The 21,445-nt window shown below is 35.9% G+C and overlaps 1 protein-coding gene across 1 annotated transcript in view; it reads right to left on the bottom strand.

Annotated features, from left to right (window-relative positions):
• Positions 1 to 7,901: 7,901 nt before the first annotated feature.
• LOC123686138 (metabotropic glutamate receptor 8-like) overlaps positions 7,902 to 21,445 on the bottom strand; it is a 105,423-nt gene continuing 91,879 nt past the window's right edge. Inside the window, exons 3-4 of the mRNA XM_045626130.1 lie at positions 10,627 to 10,762; positions 7,902 to 8,128 (exon numbers count right to left, since the gene is read on the bottom strand). Of these exons, the coding sequence (XP_045482086.1) occupies positions 7,902 to 8,128; positions 10,627 to 10,762 (363 nt within the window). The remainder of the gene's footprint in view (positions 8,129 to 10,626; positions 10,763 to 21,445) is intronic.

The raw sequence follows: 21,445 nt of genomic DNA, 5'->3' as shown, positions 1-21,445 counted from the left end.
TTTAAATGATTTGTTTTCATGTCATAATTTATTGGTTACCTCGAGAGAGCCAACTAGAGTTGTTACTAATATGAATGGCCAAACCTCTTCCACAAAGGTTGACTATGTAGCTACTAGTGCCGACTTGCGGCTTATTAATGCAACTGTGTTCGAAGCGTTCATTGGTGACCATAGAGCAATTTTACTGAAATATATATGTCGTCACTGTGAGTCCTGTGCCCCTAGAGGAAAAATGATAAGAACTATGTCGGATAATAACTGGAAGACTTTCTATTCATTGATCGGGAGTACCGATTTTCAGGGGCTTCATTTTGTTTTCACACTTGAAGATAAATTTGAGAATTTTGTTACTTTGTTGAAGTCCGCATTTGACGCAGCTTTTCCACTTAAATATGTACATCTATTATCTTCTCAACAAAAACCCGGCTGGATCGATAAAACGATAATTTCAGCCCGAGACAATTTGAAGAACCTTCACTGGCTCACTAAAAACTTGCATACTCCTGAGACTTCATACTTATATAAAAAAGCAAAGACTGAGTACAAACAATTATTAAGACACTCTAAATTGAATTATAATAAAAAAATTATACTTAATTCCGATAACGTTTGCAAAACAGTTTGGAAATTAGTAAACAACGAATTAAACATCAAAGTTAAATCTCAGAAAAAGATTACACTACGGGTCGATGGGGAACTCATCTCCTGTCCCCAGAAGGTTTCGGAGGCTTTTGCCGAATATTTTACTGAAGTGAATGTTGTCTCTATACTTAAACATTTTGGCGTTTTCTTGTCTGGTTCATGCACCTTGCAGACTTCCCTAAACTGTAATTTCTTCTTCTTTCCCGCTACTGCCGAGGAAGTTTCATCCACCATTTGCTGTCTGAAGAATAGTAGTAGCGCAGGTCCTGATATGATATCTGCCAGGGCCCTGAAATTCATTTCTCCTTTAATATCTGAACCCCTGGCTGCTCTGCTGAATGAATCAGTGTCCTCTGGTCACTTCCCAACTATCCTCAAATTGGCGAGGATTATACCAGTCCATAAAAGGGGTGACGCACAAGATATAACAAACTATCGACCTATCTCCATCCTTAGCCAATTGTCAAAAATCTTAGAGAAAGTCATATATAATCGCATGTACAATTATTTGACAAAGTATTCCATACTATCGAGTCAACAACATGGCTTCAGGCATGGCAGGTCGACACAATCGGCCGGTTGTGAATTTTTCGAGTATGTTTACAGCTGCCTGGATGGCGGTGACTACGTGGCAGGTATTTTTTTTGATCTGTCGAAGGCATTCGACACGCTGCAACATGACTTCATTTTGAATAAGATGTATCAGATGGGATTCAGGGGCGTGTTTCTTGATTGGGTCAAGAGTTTTCTATCTGATCGAAAAGTTTATGTGAGATTGAATGACGGTTCATCTGACGAATACACCAACAACATGGGTGTCGCTCAGGGATCTGTACTGGGCCCGCTTCTGTTCTTATTATTTATTAATGATCTGCCTGCATACGTTGTAGCCCATACTCTCATAATGTTCGCTGATGATACTTCTATCGCTATTGGAGCGGAAAGTTTGCAGGAATTGAAGTCGCTGTGCGAAACGATAGTACAGTATTTCATTGATTGGTGCCACAGAAACGCACTTATTCTCAATATGACGAAGTCGGTAATAGTTAGGTTTCGGAATCAAGATAACCCGAGTGTCGAACCCTTCATTATAAAACACAAACAGGAAGAATTGAGGGCGACCGACGACGTGAAATTTCTGGGCTTATATGTGGACGGAAACCTTAGGTGGCATCTCCACATTGATCATGTTTGTGGGAGGCTGAACAGTGCTTACTATGCCATATTGCGTCTCAGGAGTTGTCTTCCTGTCGAGGAGCTACTCACTATTTATTACAGCATGGTTTACAGTCATCTAAATTACAACGTGGTTCTTTGGGGCTCCTCGACAGTGTCAAGTCGAGTTTTCATTTCTCAGAAGCGTATCGTACGACTTATTTTCGGACTTCGGCCATGCGATTCATGTCGTCCGATTTTCGGTCAATTTGGTATGCTTCCCTTCCCATGTATTTACATTCTTAATTACCTCAATTATATCCACCTTAACATCAGTAAATACAAGAGATGCTCTGACTTTCATGGGTATGAGACACGCCATACTGATACCATAGCCTTCCCCAAACATCGTACAGCTAAATATGAGTCCTCACCGGGCTTTATGGGCATTAAATTGTACAACCGTTTGCCTAGTAGGTTGAAATCAATGAATGGAAGGTCTTTCAAGCGAGAAGTAAAGTTGCTATTGATTAAAGGATGCTACTATAGTGTTGGAGAGTTCCTTAGGGACTCCATTCTTTGAATCTGTTTTTTTTTGTTTTTTTTCTCTCTATGAAATTGTATACTATTTTTATATGACTTGTCCTATACATTTGTTTAATGTCAGAAAGGATCAATAAAGTTTATTATTATTATTATTATTATTATCATTACATATCCTCCAACCTCAGGTTGAAACGTTGAGTAATTTTCAATCGTTTTTTTCCAATCCATAACTTGTGCACATGCCAGGGAACCGATCAGTTTTTGTGGTCCCAGTACTGCAGAAGACATACATCACCTAAAATAAAGCCGCGACTAGACGTTCAAGGCCAAGGACGTTCGATGTCAATTTCGTACTAACTCCGATAACTATATAACATCACATATCCTTCAACCTTAATTTATTTTCAAATGTTGTTCTCCAATCTCTAATTTGTGCACATTTCGGAGAACCGATTAGTTTCTGTGGTCCTAGTACTGCAGAAGACAGACATAATCTTGTACGCTTGATTTCTCGGCTTTGATCAATACCCTTGCAATAACATTCATAATCACACTTGACTCATTAGTTCCATCAACTTTCATAAGTAACCAGAAATAAAGTCGCGACTAGACGTTGAAGGCCAAGGACGTTCGATGTCAATTATTCCTGAAAGGGTAATCTCAATTGATTGACAACTAAACACTTTCAATTTCCAACTCATTCCGATAACTATATAACATCACATATCCTTCAACCACAGGTTTAAATGTTGAGTAATTTTCAAACGTTGTTTTCCAATCTGTAAATTGTGCACATGTCAGAGAACCGATTAGTTTTTGTGGTCCTAGTTCTGCAGAAGACAGACCTAATCTTGGACGGTTTATTTCTCGGTTTTGATCAATACCCTTGCAAATAACATTCATAATCACACTTGACTCATTAGTTCCATCAACTTTCATAAGTAACCAGAAATAAAGTCGCGACTAGACGTTGAAGGCCAAGGACATTCGATGTCAATTATTCCTGAAAGGGTTATCTCAATTGATTGACATCCAACCACTTTCAATTTCCAACTTATTCTGATAACTATATAACATCACATATCCTCCAACCTCAGGTTCAAACGTTGAGTAATTTTCAATCGTTGTTTTCCAATCCGTAACTGGTGCATATGCCAGGGAACAGATCAGTTTCTGTGGTCCCAGTACTGCAGAAGACATACATCACCTAAAATAAAGCCGCGACTAGACGTTCAAGGCCAAGGACGTTCGATGTCAATTTCGTACTAACTCCGATAACTATATTACATCACATATCCTTCAACCGCAGCTTGAAACCTTAATTCATTTTCAAACGTTGTTCTCCAATCTCTAATTTGTGCACATTTCGGAGAACCGATTAGTTTCTGTGGTCCTAGTACTGCAGAAGACAGACATATTCTTGGGTGGTTATTTTCTTGGTTTGGATCAATACCCTTGCCAATAACATTCATAATCACACTTGATTCATTAGTTCCATCAGTTTTCATAAGTAACCAAAAATAAAGCTGCGACTAGACGTTCAAGGCCAAGGAAGTTCGATGTCAATAATTCCTGAATGAACACTCTATTGATTGACAACTAACTACTTTCAATTTCGAACCAATTCCGATAACTATATAACATCACATATCCTTCAATCGCAGCTTGAAATGTTAAGTAATTTCCAAACATTGTTTTCCACTCTGTAAATGATGCACATGTCAGAGAACAGATTAGTTTCTCTAGTCCCAATACTGCAGAAGACAGACATAATCTTGGATGGTTATTATTCTCTAACGATTGAACCGAATCTTGATTTGCTGCAATGGAGACTTCCACGTGATTCATTTTGTCTTTATGACTTGCTTCGATGCTTTTTATCTTGGACATGTTTCTATGATATTCAAATTTGTTTTACCGTCTTCTCTATGTTATGTTGATAACTATACATATACGGAAAGACTCAGAGATTAGACATTTTCTATCTCAATTGATTGACATCTATGAACTATCAATTTCCAACTAACTTCGATAGCTATATAACATTATGATATTCTATAATAATAAAACAGCCAAGATTTATGCTTAGCTTTCATGAATGAATATCACACTAAACTTGAACAGAAATAGCTGAAATAGATAACGAAATGTCTTTTTTGAGGCCACTATGTCAACCACATTTATATCTTTGTTTTTGATAATGATAAAAAGGAAATTTCAGGCTGCATGTTCTCATGGCTATTCCGATTATTAAATTTTTATGAAACATTAGAAAAAGCTGATTTATTTTCAACACGATTCGTCATGGAATGAAGATTAATGTCATCATTACGGAGTATACCATGTAGTTCCATCCAGTAAAAAGGTGAAATATCCATCAGTTTCGAAGTATAAATATCAGTGGGTAAAAATTATTATAGGTTGCAGTTGCATGATTGATTCTCTTTCCTCGCAAAGCAATCAAATGGCCTGTGTTTCTAAATGGCCACAAAGTAGTTCATTTTAGGTCATTGATCGCAATCAGAAGAGTGTATAGTGTAATCACGTATTCACGATAGCCATCGTTCAGTTTCCAAATCTACCAATTTTTTCTTTCAATACCCGTCAATAGTGTTTCGGAAAGATTGGATCCAGATCAGCGTAGCGAGGGTAAATAAACGAGTGTTCAACGATTGTTTCAGGGGAAACCCATTTCCTACATCCCTCGGGAGAGAGCAGTACTTCTTCTTCTTGAGTCGTCGTTTGGATCCTTCACGCTGATGTTATTTGTTAGCCACTACGTTGGAAGTGCTGCTGTGATAAATTATCAGTGAAGAGATTACGAAATGAAACACTGAGAAGGAGCTACAAACCGTCCGTGATTTTTCTCGAGTTTTCTTCGGGCGAAAGGAAATCCTAGCCGAAATCAGGGCTAGGGCTCCTTTCCAAAAGTTGGGGATTTTAACCACACCAGCAGTATATATTCTTGAATGCGCTACATATGTTTATAAAAATCTGGACCATTTTCCATCCAATGGCCTATATCATCTTTTTAATACTAGTGGAAGAGATAAGCTCAGCATTCCATACCACAGACGGAAATTTTCCCAACAGGGTGTTGACTTCTGGGGTCCAAAAATCTACAATAAGCTGCCTGAATCAATAAAGCAATTATCAGAGATGAAGTTTGAGGATAATCTGAAGCAGATCCTCTTAGAGAATACAGTATATTCATTGGAAGAATTCTTCAAAAACTGAAATGTGTTTTTTTCTTTTTTGACCTGGCATGTAATTCTTTGATGCTGTTGTTTATTTTATTATTATTATCATTGAAAAATTTTGTATATCGTTATTTCGATTGTATGTACATTATGTAACTGAACCCGTAGTTCATGGTACACTTCAGCCTTTTTGGCTAAGATTAAAGGGATCCGGCACCAATCAGACGCTTATATTTTAACGAATTGTATGTCCCTGAAGAGGGACTATCACCATGTGGTTTTTTGCATATTTGTACCTATTCATTTCCCCTCTGGCGCTCCTGCGATGATCAAACTTTGTACAGTGTATGAAGTTGTATATTCACTTCATATTCTTTCTTTTTTCGAAGCAAATAAGGACAGCACTGTACGACGACTCTTACGAAATTATGATTTTACATCTTATTCATCTCATTCACAAATTATTGATTACAGTTTGCAGCAAATGCACAAAAAGAAAAGAGTGTTTGAACAAATCAATTGCAAAAAAAAAAAACAATTAAGGGCAAAATAGCTGAAAAAAACAAAAATGCCATCAAGATTGAACCAACCTAAAGAGCGTCATAAAGGTTCTTGAAAATGTTGATTGAAGGAGCACTCACAACAATAGGCGGTAAAGAATTCCTGTGTTCAAAAACTTTATTTGGGAGGAAATTTTCCTAGCCATCGAAATTAAGGCTATTCCTATTCCTTGAAACTGACGCCATATCTTCCATAAGATCGGGCAGAGTCTCTCGCAAGAGTTGATAATAGTCATTTCCAGTCAATATTTCGGGGAGAAAAGAAGGTCCAATAATAAATCTATCTTTTATCCCACCCAAAACATTGACCGAAAACCACTTCTGGCATATCATTGGGACCGTAGCATGTGGATTCTCTCTTCGCCATAAAATATTGTTTTTTCTGTTGACGAATCCATCTCTATGGAATACAGCTTCATCGGTAAATAAAATGGGACGTGGAAAATCGCTATTCGCACGTGTTCTTCTTAAGATTAATTATCAGAATGCTTTCCTTTCATTAAAATCACCTTCTAACATTTCACTGCGTTGAAAATAATATGGATGGGAGTTGTGTCTTTTGAAAACTCTATTACAGATAATTTGTTCTTGTGAATACTTCTGGGCGAATTCGGTTACAACTTTCAGGCTACTAAAAATTTTAGTCACTGAAACTGAAAAGTTGCCAGAATGCAGTTAATCTATGTCAACACGAATATAGGAGAAAGGATGAAATCGGAATAGTAACTATATTGCCACAACCATGGATGATTTTTTGTTTCGTCGAACTCGAGGAGTGCGTATGACGATCTTCGATCTGAAGGCTACCAGAGCAGAGGAAATGAATCATTAGAAGCCATAGACAGACGTTGATCGTATGAAGGCCTCACCCAACTGAAGGGCATTCGTGTAGCTGCTCGCTGAACGGACTCCATCAGTTTGGCGATCAGAGATACAAGGCTAATTGGACGATATTTATTAGGGTTCAATTTGTCACCTTTTTTAAATATTGGAGTAACACTTGCAGCAAGCCAAGAAGCAAGTAACACACCGCCCTCCTAAGAGCTCTCGTTGTTCAGCGGATAGAAGTAGACGCAAAACAATTAGAGCACTGAGGAAAGCAGCGGTCATCCCATCCAAACCTAGGAAAGTTTTGGTTGATATATGACTCTACTGTTGATGGATCAAAATTCAAACACAGAAGCGATTAGGCAACTCGGTGATTCAGGACGAAGGTAGAACATCATCCACGGGTTCATCGGTGAACGCAGAAGCAAAGTGGACCCCCAGCAACTCAGCAACCTCCTCACCACTGGCGCAGGCAACTCCATCAAGACGACACAGAGGAGGTGGTTGAAAAACCACTTCCTGTTTCCATCATTCGCAATCGAGTCCTCGTATTTCAGTAGGGCAAGTTTCAGAGTGGAAGAGTCCTTATGAACTAAAAATAAGAGTTCTGCTCCAGATTCAATATCTGCAAGGATTTTGAAGTTGGTTGGTTCAGATATTTGTGACCACTTTGCTCATTGTATCAATCTTTCTGTTAACTCTGGAATATTTCCTGCAATTCTCAAATGTGCCTTGTCGTTCCTTTTTCCAAAAAACAGGACATACACATCATCACAAACAATCGACCAATTTCCATTCTGAGCATATGGTGAGACTTAACAGGTCTCTATCGATCCAGGGTTTGCAGTGGTTATGAAGCATTGTTTTAGATGTCGTATTCTTGGAAATGGATGATGAAACCAAATCGAGAAATATGTCCCACATCTCATAGGATCTTTGTTCGAAAATAAGATTCACCAATCTGCTCCAGTCATATCCTCAGTAACGCCCTCAAAATTTGTGACTCTGTAAGTAATTCTCTTGGCTCTAGGCTGTGAACTGATATTAACCTGGAAACCTGGACAGAAGCAGTCAGCACCACGTTGTCAGACTTGGCAACAGGAGGATGGAACTGAGGAACCGTCAGCATCTGCTCGTGGCTGGTGAAAATTGAATCGAGAGTAGAGGGAGTTTGGTTCAGACTGAAGCGAGTTGATTCTATCACGAGATGAGTCAAGTTAGAGTTTAATACCATGTCAGGTATTAAACTTAAAGTTGAAGTCTCCAGCCAAGACAAGTGAAGCTTCAGAAGCAGCTAACTGAGATATTTTCTCACACAAAATCTGGTCATCTGAGATAGCGGAATTAGGGGGTCTATAAATACATGACAGTGCTAGGGAGAATGGACCAGACTTCAATTTTAAAACCAACTGAGCAACCACGTGATGGTGTTCCCTCTTAAGAGGTCTTACTGTTAGGGGCTATGAAATACTGCTTACAATATCAGGTTAGTCCAGTTGATCTAAACTAAACCATATACCCCTAGGAATCATGTATCTTCCTGTTACTCCGAAGGAAAATGAAATCACTGAAACACTACCTCAATTTTAAACTCCAATTGTGAACTTATCGAGTTGATCGGAATCGTATTACCAGGAAGCTTTTAAAGAATGAAGATATATCGGATCCAATCAATTCCACTGAAACATTATTAGTGCTCATACATTCTATAGAAAACTCGAGTTTTAAGTCCTTCGCTAAAATCCCCATCTCGAAATGATTTTCTTTTTCTTCTGAATATCTCCGTTACGTATAACCAAAACGGAATTCATCAATATTAGTTGATGTTGTTCAATATGATGGATGATTTTTCACCTCCACAGAATTCTCAAGTAATTTTTTAAGGTTCTTTCTCCAATGACGTTGCAGATCGTTCCTACCCCTGAAAGAGTAAAGGGGAGATATAATCAGCTCAATTTCCATGTTTTTCAGCGCGTTCAACCGGAGCGAATGATTCTAAAGGACGGATTAGCACTTTTCAGAATACTGCAACTTGAATGAGGGAAAAAATTTTATTATTATTCCATTATCCTCATTCCCCTGAAATGATGAATGTGAATTAAATTTTAACTTCTTTGGACTTTGGCGAACCTTATGGAAAAATACTCTTACAATGGATATGCCATAATGGTTTCAAGCGAAAAAAAAGTATCAGGAATTTGTTTTTGGAGTCTTACACTTGCTCTCTTCATTTTCTGCTAGACGCAAGAGTTACAGTGTTGTGATGTACCCAGCTAGGGTAGGTTCGGTCAATTGTTATACATTAGAAGAATTGATGAATTAATACTCTGCAGACTCATCAAAGGGTATTTATTTCTTACGCCACACTGAACTGATCACATACGATATCTCACATGATGTAATTCAAGAATGTGAGTATCGAATGAATGAATTACAGAATACTACTGAATAGGATCATTATTACTTCTTCATGTATCTAGCGACATGATATATTTATTATTTATATTGTATATTCACAACAACCTTGCGAGTTGATGAATACAACAAGATCGACAAGGGTAAACATAGTAAATATATTTATATTTTAAGATGGTGTTTGGATATATGGACCTTGTCGTCTCAAGTATGAAAATATACAGGTTCTTCATACTGATACATACTACAGTGTCATCTTAGTCATATTTCATGATTACTTATTCTATATACCTTTTGTTTGGTGTCTTAATGGATGAATAAACTTACAATCATTATTATTTTGTATTATATAAGCGAGATCATCAATATAAAAGTAAATTACACAGTTGATCATAGAGAAGATGTACAACACCTAAGCACGATTTATAATAATAAATAATTAGCATCACAAAATTATCTAGCTTTCATAATTACCATACAAGAATTGGGGGAGTGTTGTCTATACCAAAACAGAACAACAAAATTTGAAATGTAGCCCACATATCAGGGCATGAAATTGTTCAACCATTTACCTTCCCATATAAGGTCTCTGAATCTTAGAGAATTCAAGGCCAGTGTGAAGGCTCTATTGTTAAGAAACTGTTATTATACTGTTCATAAACGATTCGTTTGATAATTATTTGTGTTAACTTTTTTTTGTGACTTATCTCACACATAATTTTATGTCATATGAGATCAATAAACGATTATTATTATTATTATTAAAAGATGAGTGCTGGCCATGTCAATAGTGTTGAGTCGATTCAATATGTTCTTACCGTCTTATGTTGATGTCATTGTCATATTGAATATGACTTGATGGATGTGTGAGTTGCTTATTCGCTGTGTGTAAGATTTTTGGTTCCTTTAAAATTGTCTTGATGATTTTAATGAGCGTACGATATTGTTTGATGTAACTGGGCAATGTGTTCTCATATCATGTCATATTGTATGCCTTATATATTTGTGTCTTTATTTTTAAGCCTTGAAAAAGAAACGAAATGTTTCGAAACATCAGCGTTCTTACAAATTGAACCATAGAAATAAAATAGTGTCCAATATTCCCAATATTTTCCTATTTATTTTTAAAAATGATTGCATATTTAACAAACGTAACAATTAACTACACATCGGCAGAGGATAAAAATTATTTAATAACTCTGAAAGATAATTCGTCAAGAATAAATCTAGAGGCGTTAGTTCCGGAGAATGGGGAGGCCATGCGACCGGTCCCAATGTACCAATCCAGCGCTGGGGTAATTTTGAGTGTAGAAATTCTCGTACACTTCTCACTGTGTGGGCAGGACAACCATCATGTTGATACCAAATTCCTTGTAACTGACTCAATGGAATATCTTCCATAAGATCGGGCGGTCTCTGGCAAGAATTGATATAAGTTATTTCCAGACGGTGAAGTGGAGGGACCAAGGTGCAAGAATGAATAAACCTTTCGTTCCCAGCCACCACATCGACCGGAAACGACTTCTGGCATCATCGGTACCGTAACATTTGGATTCTCTCTTCGCCATAAAAAATTGTTTTTTCTGTTGAAGAATCCATCTCTATGGAATATAGCTTCATCGGTGAATAAAATGGGACGTAGAAAATCTCTATTCGCACGTGTTCTTCTTAAGATTAATTATAAGAATGCTTTCGTTTTATTAAAATCATCTTTTAACGTTTCACTTCGTTGAAAATTATATGGATGGTAGTCTTTTTAAAACCCTTCGTACAGATGATTTATTCTTGTGAATACTCGGTTGATTCGATATAATTTTAGTAGATATTATAGAAATGCGAATACACTGTCAAATTCTGTGAATTACCGTTTTTTAACAAAAACTAATATCATTGGATCAGTTCAAATACCTCAACGTCGAAAGTTCGACTCCCCCACAGAGATTCATTGGAATAACAGCAAAATTTTTTTTGTGATAATTTTATACTATCATCTGGAATATTTCGACAGTGAAATTCCAAAATTTTTGCGCTTATAGCCCAACCAGTTGTTTTTTCCAATTATGTTAGAGGACCGAAGCAGAAATTTGGATGGCCGTTACGAAGGAACTGTTCGATATTTTTCGATTCCGTTTTCATATTCGTGTTAGGAATAAAAAAAAGTATAATCTTGAGAAATTTCATCAATTTCCGGTGAAATTTTTTTTTGCAGTAGACATGTAAAAAAAATCTTTGTTCGATTTTCACAGAAATTCTGAGAAAAATGAGTTGATTCAGAAAATGGAATTCAATTTGACAATAGAGTAAAAAAACGTTGCAGTTTTTCCGACATTTTGAATTTTTTTTCAAGGTTCATTACCTTTTCTGAATTGAACACTCAAAAATACTCTGATTTGATCAGAATTCGTAAGTTCAAAGGTTATACATAACTGACCACGCTCAATAGAATATTGGTCAAAAATGACGTTGCACACCCTGTATCTCGCTTATGCTTCGAAAAAGAGGTATATATCATAAGGCAAAAATGATTCTCCCGGTGTCAACTACATGACTATATAGTTTTGTCTGGTATAAAATGAAACACCCAGTATAAATGGTATTTTATTATTGGAAAAATTTTTAAAAATGATTGCATATTTCACAAACGTAAGAATTAACTACACATCAGCAGAAGAATCGTAAAATTATCTAATTGTTGTGAAAGATAATTCAGATCTTGTAGATTTTCTCGTTTACTTCTCATTGTGTGGGCAGAGCAACCATCATGTTGGTACCAAACTCCTTGAAACTGACCCAATGGAATATCTTCCATTAGATCGGGCAGAGTCTCCCGCAAGAATTGATAATAGTCATTTCCAGTCGATGTTTTGGGCAGTATAAGATCCAATAATAAATCAATCTTTCATTCCCACCCAAACATCCACCGAAAACCACTTCTGGCTTATCATTGGTACTGTAGCATGTAGATTCTCTCTTCGCCATAAAATATTGTTTTTTCTGTTGAAGAATCCATCTCTATGGAATATAGCTTCATCGGTGAATTAAATGGGACGTAGAAAATCTCTATTCGCACGTGTTCTTCTTAAGATTAATTATAAGAATGCTTTCCTTTTATTAAAATCATCTTCTAACGTTTCAGTTCGTTGAAAATGATATGGAAGGTATAGTTGTGTACCTATGTTTAAAACTCTCCATACAGATGATTTACTTTTGTGAATACTCGGTTGATTCGATATCATTTTAGTGAATATTATTAGAAATGCAAAAACACTGTCAAATTCTGTGAATTACCGTTGCTTTTTAACAAAAATTAATATCGTTGGATCAGTTCAAATACCTCAAGTTCGAGAGTTAGATTCCCCCACAGATTCATTTAAATTACAGCGAAATGTTTTTTGTGATAATTTTATCTTATCATCTGGAATATTTCGATTGTGCAATTCCAAAATTTTGGCGCTCATAGCCCAACCAGTTGTTTTTTCCAATTATGTTAGAGGACCGAAGGAGAAATTTGGATTGCCGTTAGGAAGGAATTGTTTGATTATAATAATAATAATTTCATCAATTTCGCTGAAAATTTTCTTCACGCTGAAGACATGTAAGAGAAAATTTTTGTTCGATTTTTGAAAAAAAATTTTTCACAGAAATTCTTAGCAAAATTTGTTGATTCAGAAAATGAAATTCAATTCGACAATCGAGTTGAAAAAATTCAAACGTTGCAGTTTTTCCGCCATGTTGAATTTTTTTCAAGGTTCTTTAACTTCTCTGAATTGAACACTCAAAAATACTCTGATTCGACCAAAAATCGTAAGTTCAAAGGTTATACATAACTGACCACGCTCAATAGAGTATTGGTCACAAATGACGTTACACACCTTGTATCTCGCTTATGCTTCGAAAACGAGGTATATATCATAAGGCAAAAATGATTCTCCCGGTGTCAACTACATGACTATATAGTTTTGTCTGGTATAAAATGAAACACCTAGTATAAATGGTATTTTATGATATTATTGGAGAAATTTTTAAAAATGATTGCATATTTCACAAAGGTAAGAATTAACTACACATCAGCAGAAGAATCGAAAAATTATTTAATTTCTGTGAAAGATAATTCACATCATGTAGATTTTCTCGTACATTTCTCACTGTGTGGGCAGGGCAACCATCATGTTGATACCAAATTCCTTGAAACTGACTCAATGGAATATCTTCCATAAGATCGGGCAGAGTCTCTCGCAAGAGTTGATAATAGTCATTTCCAATCAATGTTTCAGGGAGTGAAAGGTCCATTAATAAATCAATCTTTCATTCTCACCCAAACATTGACCGAAAACCACTTCTGGCTTGTCATTGGTACTGTAGCATGTAGATTCTCTCTTCGCCATAAAATATTGTTTTTTCTGTTGAAGAATCTATCTCTATGGAATATAGCTTCATCGGTGAATAAAATGGGACGTAGAAAATCTCTATTCGCGCGAGTTCTTCTTAAGATTAATTATAAGAATGCTTTCCCTTTATTAAAATCATCATCTAACGTTTCAGTTCGTTGAAAATGATATGGATGGAAGTTGTGCCTTTTTAAAACTCTCCTCACAGATAATTTGTTCTTGTGAATACTTCTGGGCGACTTTCGGTTACAACTTTCAGGCTACTACATATTTCAGTCACTGAAACTAAAAAGTTCCAGAATGCAGTTAATCTATGTCAACACGAATATAGGAGAAAGGATGAAATCGGAATAGTAACTATATTGCCACGACCATGGATGATTTTTTGTTTCGTCGAACTCGAGGAGTGCGTATGACGATCTTCGACCTGAAGGCTACCAGAGCTGAGGAAATGAATCATTAGAAGCTGTATACTTTCTCCTCCAGTCTTTGTGTACGTGGGAATTTAATCTCGTGAAAAGTTCTCTTTGAGCTTCAGTACTTCCTTTATTCCGAATGAAACAATACCTCTCCATTGTTTTCCGACCTCGCAATTCCTAGAAGTTCGCAGGACTTGCCAAATTATGACGACGGAACGCTCAAAATCTTCACTTCAACGTCATAACGGAAATTCCGACTTCAAAATTAACAGGAAGGCGAAGATAAACTAAAGCTCGAGTTATCCTTCAACAAGCGTTGTTTCCAAAACGATCAGTGAGCATTATCCTATGGAGGAAATGAGCACAAAACATGTTTTGGCGATAACGAAGTTGAAGGCAATGAATCTTTAAAGTTGGTGCGCACCAACCGTGTCCCGATATTAAGCCTGCTTTCGACGTCTCTACCTCGCCGCATTATTTCATTTCGCTCGAGAAGTCACTTCCAGTTTCCAGTCTGGAAAGAGCGATAATTTTTCGATGGTTCGATTTTCACTTTCGCGCACTCGAAATAAGGTGATTAATCATAGACAGCGGGGCAACCACAAGGGGCACAATCACAGAACTGCACCCTCGGACCACACTCTAACCAACAATAAATCCGGAGTTCGCTTAATTACGCTATGGCCAAATTGCTGAATAATTAAAGAGGAATAGCCGATGCTTGATGGAAATCCATAAAGGGACTAATGTATATTGAATTACCATCAATTACTTATAGCGTAAGACGTATGTACTGTAGGGAACAAGAGATTATCATTTTGACGAAATTTTTATGATTTTTGAGGTCTTAAATTCTTGGTCAAAATTAATAGTGTTCGGCTTCTTGTAGCAAAGGCGTAGCCCTTTTTTTTTTTGAAGGGGGGGTAATCGAAAAATATTTTATGACGACAACGTTTACTCATGTATGTAATGTGAGAAAAATAAGTTTGATAACGAAGTTTAAACCAAATTACTCGAAATAATATTTCGAATTACCAATTCGGATAATCTTACCTTATACTGGATGTTCCTAAAATAGAGTTACGGAGGAAAATGAGAGATTCCTCGGTTACTTTCAAGAATAAAACTTTGTTTTCGAAATACAGGATGTTTCTTGTAGTCTTACTTTTTTGTGATGCTTCACCAGTTTATCGAATCATCATTAATCTTCGCTACAGAGTAGGTAAATAACTACCAAAACATAGAATGAATTCATTCATCACAGCTATCTAACTGGATCTTCATAATAATTTAGATTTTACAGAGAATTACTGTAGAGAACTGTTTGGAATTTTTTCTCGAAATCGATTGCAGATACGACAAAACTTCCAATTCAAGTTGAATATCTTTTGAAGGGAACTTGACTTTTTACACCTGTATCTCAAAAACAAAGCGTTTGCGGACTCATGTTATAGGACTTTTTTTTCTTGAAGTTATCCGAGTACAACACAGCCCCTACAATTTTTCTATTCGAATTACTCAGTTCAGTTCTTTGATAACTACTAGAGAAATTGCAGTTTTTATGAATCATACACTTGAGGGGAAATCCCATAGATGGCGCCAACGTCAGTTCTCTTTTATATATATTTGCTTCAATTTAATTATTAAATTATATTCCCTGTTGTATTTCTTCCTCTGATGAGGTTTTCTAATGTAAATTACATAATTTGTATTTATTGTATAATTTTAGATAAGTTTTCATCATTGTATATAAATTCATTAATTCTGTGCGTAATATTCTATGGTAAAAGTCTATGTTCTGGAAGCATGAGATTATTCTAACTCTCTTCTCTCTAGTTAGTTCGTGTATAGTTAACAGTGTCGTTAACTGTCTCGTGTTTAACACGTGCTCGTAAAGTCTATGTTAACAGGCTTTCGTTTTTAGTGCTATTTTGTTTTAGCTCTTGTATAGTTAACAGTGTCGTTAACTGTCTCGTAAAGTCAATGTTAACAGGCTTTCGTGTTTAGGGCTATTTTTTTTAGCTCTTGTATAGTTAACTCTTTTATCGTTAACTGTTTCGTGTTAAACACGTGTTCGTGAGTCTATGTTAACAGGCTCACGTTTTTAGTTATACCTGTTGTTAGTTTTAATAGTGTTCAAATAAAACCATTTAACCAGCGCAGGAATATTTATTTTATATTATATTATACAGTCCATTATATCGTAGATATTTCCAACTACAGTATTGAAATTTTGTGACGAGAAAGATATAAAAAACCGAAAACAACGTGTAAGTGTAAACCGATGCCGAATGCAAAAATCACAGATGGCAAATAAGGGCTGATGCCGAGAAGGCGGATAGATAAAAGGAAATAATAAACCTCCAACCAAGACGAGCTCCTAGTGCAATGAAAGTACTCATCTTGAAAGCGATAATAAACTCATAAATCGTAAAGGGGTCCGATTTTTTACTGATGTGTCGATTTCAAAGGAGAGTAAAATGATTATTATTGGTTCATTTTATGGAGAAATTTTCTTTCTTCATCTTTGCGAGATTCCAGTACGCCCCTGCTTTCGAAGAGCGATAAGTAGGAAGTACATATATTGCCACATCACATTGGCAAAAAATTCTCTGATTCGGTTAGTCACAGATTAACCTAATTTGCTGTTATCCAGAGATAATATCACTTTCCTAAATAGAACCGATATACAGCAGATATATCTTACGTCCCGACACATTCCATCATCGTTCTTCCTATAAAAAATATATACCCCTGGGAACTCGATATTTCTAAGGCTTACTGTTATTGGATTCGAGGTAGCTCCAACGCGGAAATCTATTTAGTGGAGTTTGTAGCTTTAATCGCCGATACTTGTGGCAATAAAGCACCTGGCACACTTTCATCTTTTATTAGGGTCAATTCTGCGGTCGCTTTGGGCGTAACAAGCTTAAAGGTTGAGATGTTTTGGGTTGTGGGGATCAAAACTCTGGTTTGACGTTATTTCTGGCAATCCGAATGTTTCGGTTCGAGTCTGAATTTACGAGAGACATCGTGAATAGAATATTACGCATATTTTAGATGATTCTGAATGCAAATGGATATGGAAGAAATATATACAGTATTTCAGAATGATCCTCAAAGATAAGCAGATTTCATATTAGTTGATTCGTCCTAATTAGTCTTTTAAAGAGACTTGAAAAGACTTCTTCCAAATACAGGGTGGCCATTTGAAAACGAAACAGACGAGTTTACAGACGAAATAAAGTTTTTCGATAGAAATGCTCGGACAGGTCGATTTCTGTTTCGAGGGGGACAACTTAAGATGTAGGTTACGGACGCATAGCGCTTCAACCCTTGCTACTACAACCCTCATCCCCAAATTTTGAATAGGGAAGATGGGGTGAGTGATACCTCATTTGAAGGGTATTTTTATACTGATTTCAGCACAGTAATTGTTTTTTCATTTTATGCATTAGTTCTCGAAATATTTTTAACTAAGTATTTGAAAATGAAGTGGTGTTTTCATGGCACTTGTAGTGTTTTGTGAAAGATCGACATTTTGAGCTTCAAAACAACCATGACTGTGGCTTCCTCCCTAACTAACTAACGCATGAATATTTCGAGAACTAATGCATAAAATGAAAAAACAATTACTGTGCTGAAATCAGTATAAAAATACCTTTGAATTGAGGTATCACTCATCCCATCTTCCCCATTTAAAAATTGGGGGTGGGGGTTGTAGCAGCAAGGGTTGAAGCGCTATGCGTCCGTAACCTACATCTTAAGTTGTCTCCCTCGAAACAGAAATCGACCTGTCCGAGCATTTCTATCGAAAAACTTTATTTCGTCTGTAATCTCGTCTGTTTCGTTTTCAAATGGCCACCCTGTATAATACACCCCTGAACACATTCATTTTTCCAAAGACTGATTATAACTTTTTATGCTTCCCATAATGAAACCAACGTGGTATGTGTGCCTGAATATGAATCCTAAAATGGTTTTATCATCTTGAAACGTGATTCATGGAAATTCCTGAAGAAATAAACGAAAAGTGGAAAAGAGAATACCGGTCACGATGTGAGACCTTTTTTTTATTTTACATCATAATCCCAACCACATCGAGTGGAATGAATCGATTTAGTGTTTGTTTCTATCCGAATGAGGATAAAAGGGAAGAATTTTTTCAAATGGATATGGTTTCAGGTCAATTTCCTAAAATTGGGTCTTTGGATTGCACTTCCTGGTTATTGATGACATGAGAGATCCGAAATGAAAAGGCATTTTACGTTTATCCTCCTGTTGTAGGAGCTACTATACAGGATCTTTCACACAAAAACAGTCCAGCCAAATATTTACGTTGGTATGAATTCTTACAAAAACAAAACACCGAAACAGATCAATTTTTTTTTAGAGAATGACAACAAAGTGTAAATATAAAATTGAATAAGAAATCTATAACGGCCTAGAAGTCAATGATGAACAGAACGAGACGTTTTAAACATGGAAAGGGTCTGTCAATTGAGATAACATCTTGATAAAGTTACTCACGTAAGATATGTCAATTTCAGATCGTCGTAATGTAAAGGAACCCTGAGGTTTATCAACTTTCAGGTTGTCTGGTAGAGAGTGCATGTCTTCGACAAATCATCTCTCTTCAACCGCTACCTGTCAAATCCACGATTATTCAATTGGAAAATAAGGAAGTATTATTCCAGAGCTGTGTGGGCAGTGCTTTCGAATACATATTTGATGAGAATTTTTCCTCTTCAGAAATGAAAATAGAGTTGCGATGTGAAATAAGCATTGTGCCTATTTGCACACTAGAAGAAGAAAAATAATACTGGCTAATGAAAATTAAATAGTTAATCCAAAAAAAACATGACCATGTCAATTTGAATGACAATATGAACATTCGATTCAATATCATATTTAATTGAAAATGTTCATTACGAATTTCTCAGATTTTTTCGCTATAATTGTACCGAAATTGAAATGGAAATAGAAAATATGAGATACAAATTGCATGCATTCTATGCAGCCAGCTGATTTGTTCTGATGAAGGTGTGGAATATACGCCCATTGAATTGGGACAATAGTGCGTGTATATTACCACCAAATTCTGCAAATAACATTCCCAAATGAATAGCGTTCCAAAATGATGAAAGGATTTCCCTCTTTTCATGTTCGAATATTTGAATTCGTAGGTATATTAAATATGACGTTTTCATTTAAAATTTCAATAGAAAAGACGGAGCAGAATAGAGCAGCTGGAAACGGATGTTAAATTGAATTTTCAACGAAGCATCTAACATTGATGCGATGATGAACAGAATATTACTTATGCACTTTATTAGAAAATTGATGGAGGAACGAAGCAACAAAGGATATTACGAATGTGCATCTCTCTTTCCAGTAGAGCTATCGGGTAATGAAAATTATCGAGCTATAAGATGAGTAACTTTTTGGAAGAGTATCTGAAGTATATGAAGGCTTCTTGGATGTAAATTTCAAACATAGTTGACGACAAGCAGGAACTCTGTTCAAGGCTTTTTGTCATTTTAAATTGTGGATTGGACATAGAAAATATGAGATATGAAAAAATGGCATGCATTCTCTGCAGTCAGCTAATTTGTTCTGATGAAGGTGTGAAATATACGCCCATTGAATTGGGAAAATATAGTGCTTGTATATTACCACCAAATTCTGCAAATAACATTCCCTAATGAATAGCGTTCCAAACTGATGAAAGGATCTCCCTCGTTTCGTATTCGAATATTTGAATTCGTAGGTATATTAAAATGTTAGTTTTCCATTTAGTGCAGGTGGAAACGGATGTTAAATTGAAGTTTTAACAAAGCATTCCTGATCTCACATTGATGCGATGATGAACACAAAATTCTTATGCACTTTATTTGAAAATTGATGAAGAAACGATGCAATAAAGGATATTACGAATAAGCGCCTCTCTTCCAGTAGACCAGTATAGCTATAAGATGAGTAACTTTTTGGAAGAGTATCTGAAGTATATGAAGGCTTCTTGGATGTAAATTTCAAACATAGCAAAAACTCTGTTCAAGGCTTTTTGTCACTCTACATGGTTCTGATATTTCATTTGCCATCTTGACTGCGCTTTGTAAGTTCTTATAAATTTGCTCTATTGCACGAATATACACTCTACTCAGGCATTACCCTTCAATATTTATTATATAATTTGATTTAAGTAGGCATTCAATCATAGAAAGATACACTTCAACAACAATTAGAAATGGTTGAATTGTTTTATCGAAACCAGTGCTCATTTGCGAATATTGAGAGAAATTTAAAATAATTCAGTTAATCTACTGAATATTCGTCTTATTGTAGACAAATTTGAAAGATAATTCTCTTCACATGATGCAAGAGGTACAGTACCAAATACTCCTCATAAAAATATACACAGTTTTGCCAATGAACAAATCCGCCGAATTTTTTTTTATTCACGAGATGCATTTTGATACTATTGAAAAGTCTAGAGACATTTACTTTAGAATAGATGATAAGCAATTTTTTCTAACAGCTCTGTTGGTTGGTACGTTTTCGATTGAATTATATTATGCAATAGACACATTTCTAGACCCAGTAATTCCAACATAACGCGGATACAAAAAGTCTTATTCTGCTCGAATTTGGGCTTTGATACGTTAGCCTTGGTATTCTTTCTAACTCCGACTCTTAAGAGAACCTTCAATTCCTTAGTATATTCAAGTTAATTTCCTCGAATTAATGCGAGCTCTACAATTTTCAGTTTTTATGAGCTATAAATTCAAACTTATTCCATTACACGGTTGCTGTAGTGTAGTGAACCTTCGTCCCAGGATAAACAGTATCATAAACAGTCTTGCGTTCACCTCTAGTCTACCCGATAGAAGGAAAATGGGGGATGACGAATTTTATCGGTTATCATCAAGACCGTGAATGATGCTCGGTAGCTAGAACAGCAATGGACTTTCTATCTAGACGTTAAACATACCTTATCGAGGTCTTAGTTCATATATTGCACTATTAAAAAGGTTTATGATTTACCATCATCGCAAACTGCGGGAAATATTTATTTGAATACAATTTTTCAATACTTCTCCAGTATTTATACATAAGGAGCCCGCCTACTGAAAACAATAGGACTCTCAAACTCACAGAGATGAAATACTTATTTATAATACAAGTGTAGAAGGCAGAAGTTTGAATGAACTAGAAGTAGCCTTCTATACGGGTATTTTATATTATTTCCTAATTCATTGAATGCTATTGAAATCAATGGAATATTCCTATCA

The sequence above is a fragment of the Harmonia axyridis genome, chromosome X, assembly GCF_914767665.1.
Source record: "Harmonia axyridis chromosome X, icHarAxyr1.1, whole genome shotgun sequence".
Lineage (NCBI taxonomy): Eukaryota > Metazoa > Arthropoda > Insecta > Coleoptera > Coccinellidae > Harmonia > Harmonia axyridis.
The sequence above is the reverse complement of the archived record's forward strand: the minus strand, read 5'-3'. Positions and strand labels throughout refer to the sequence as shown.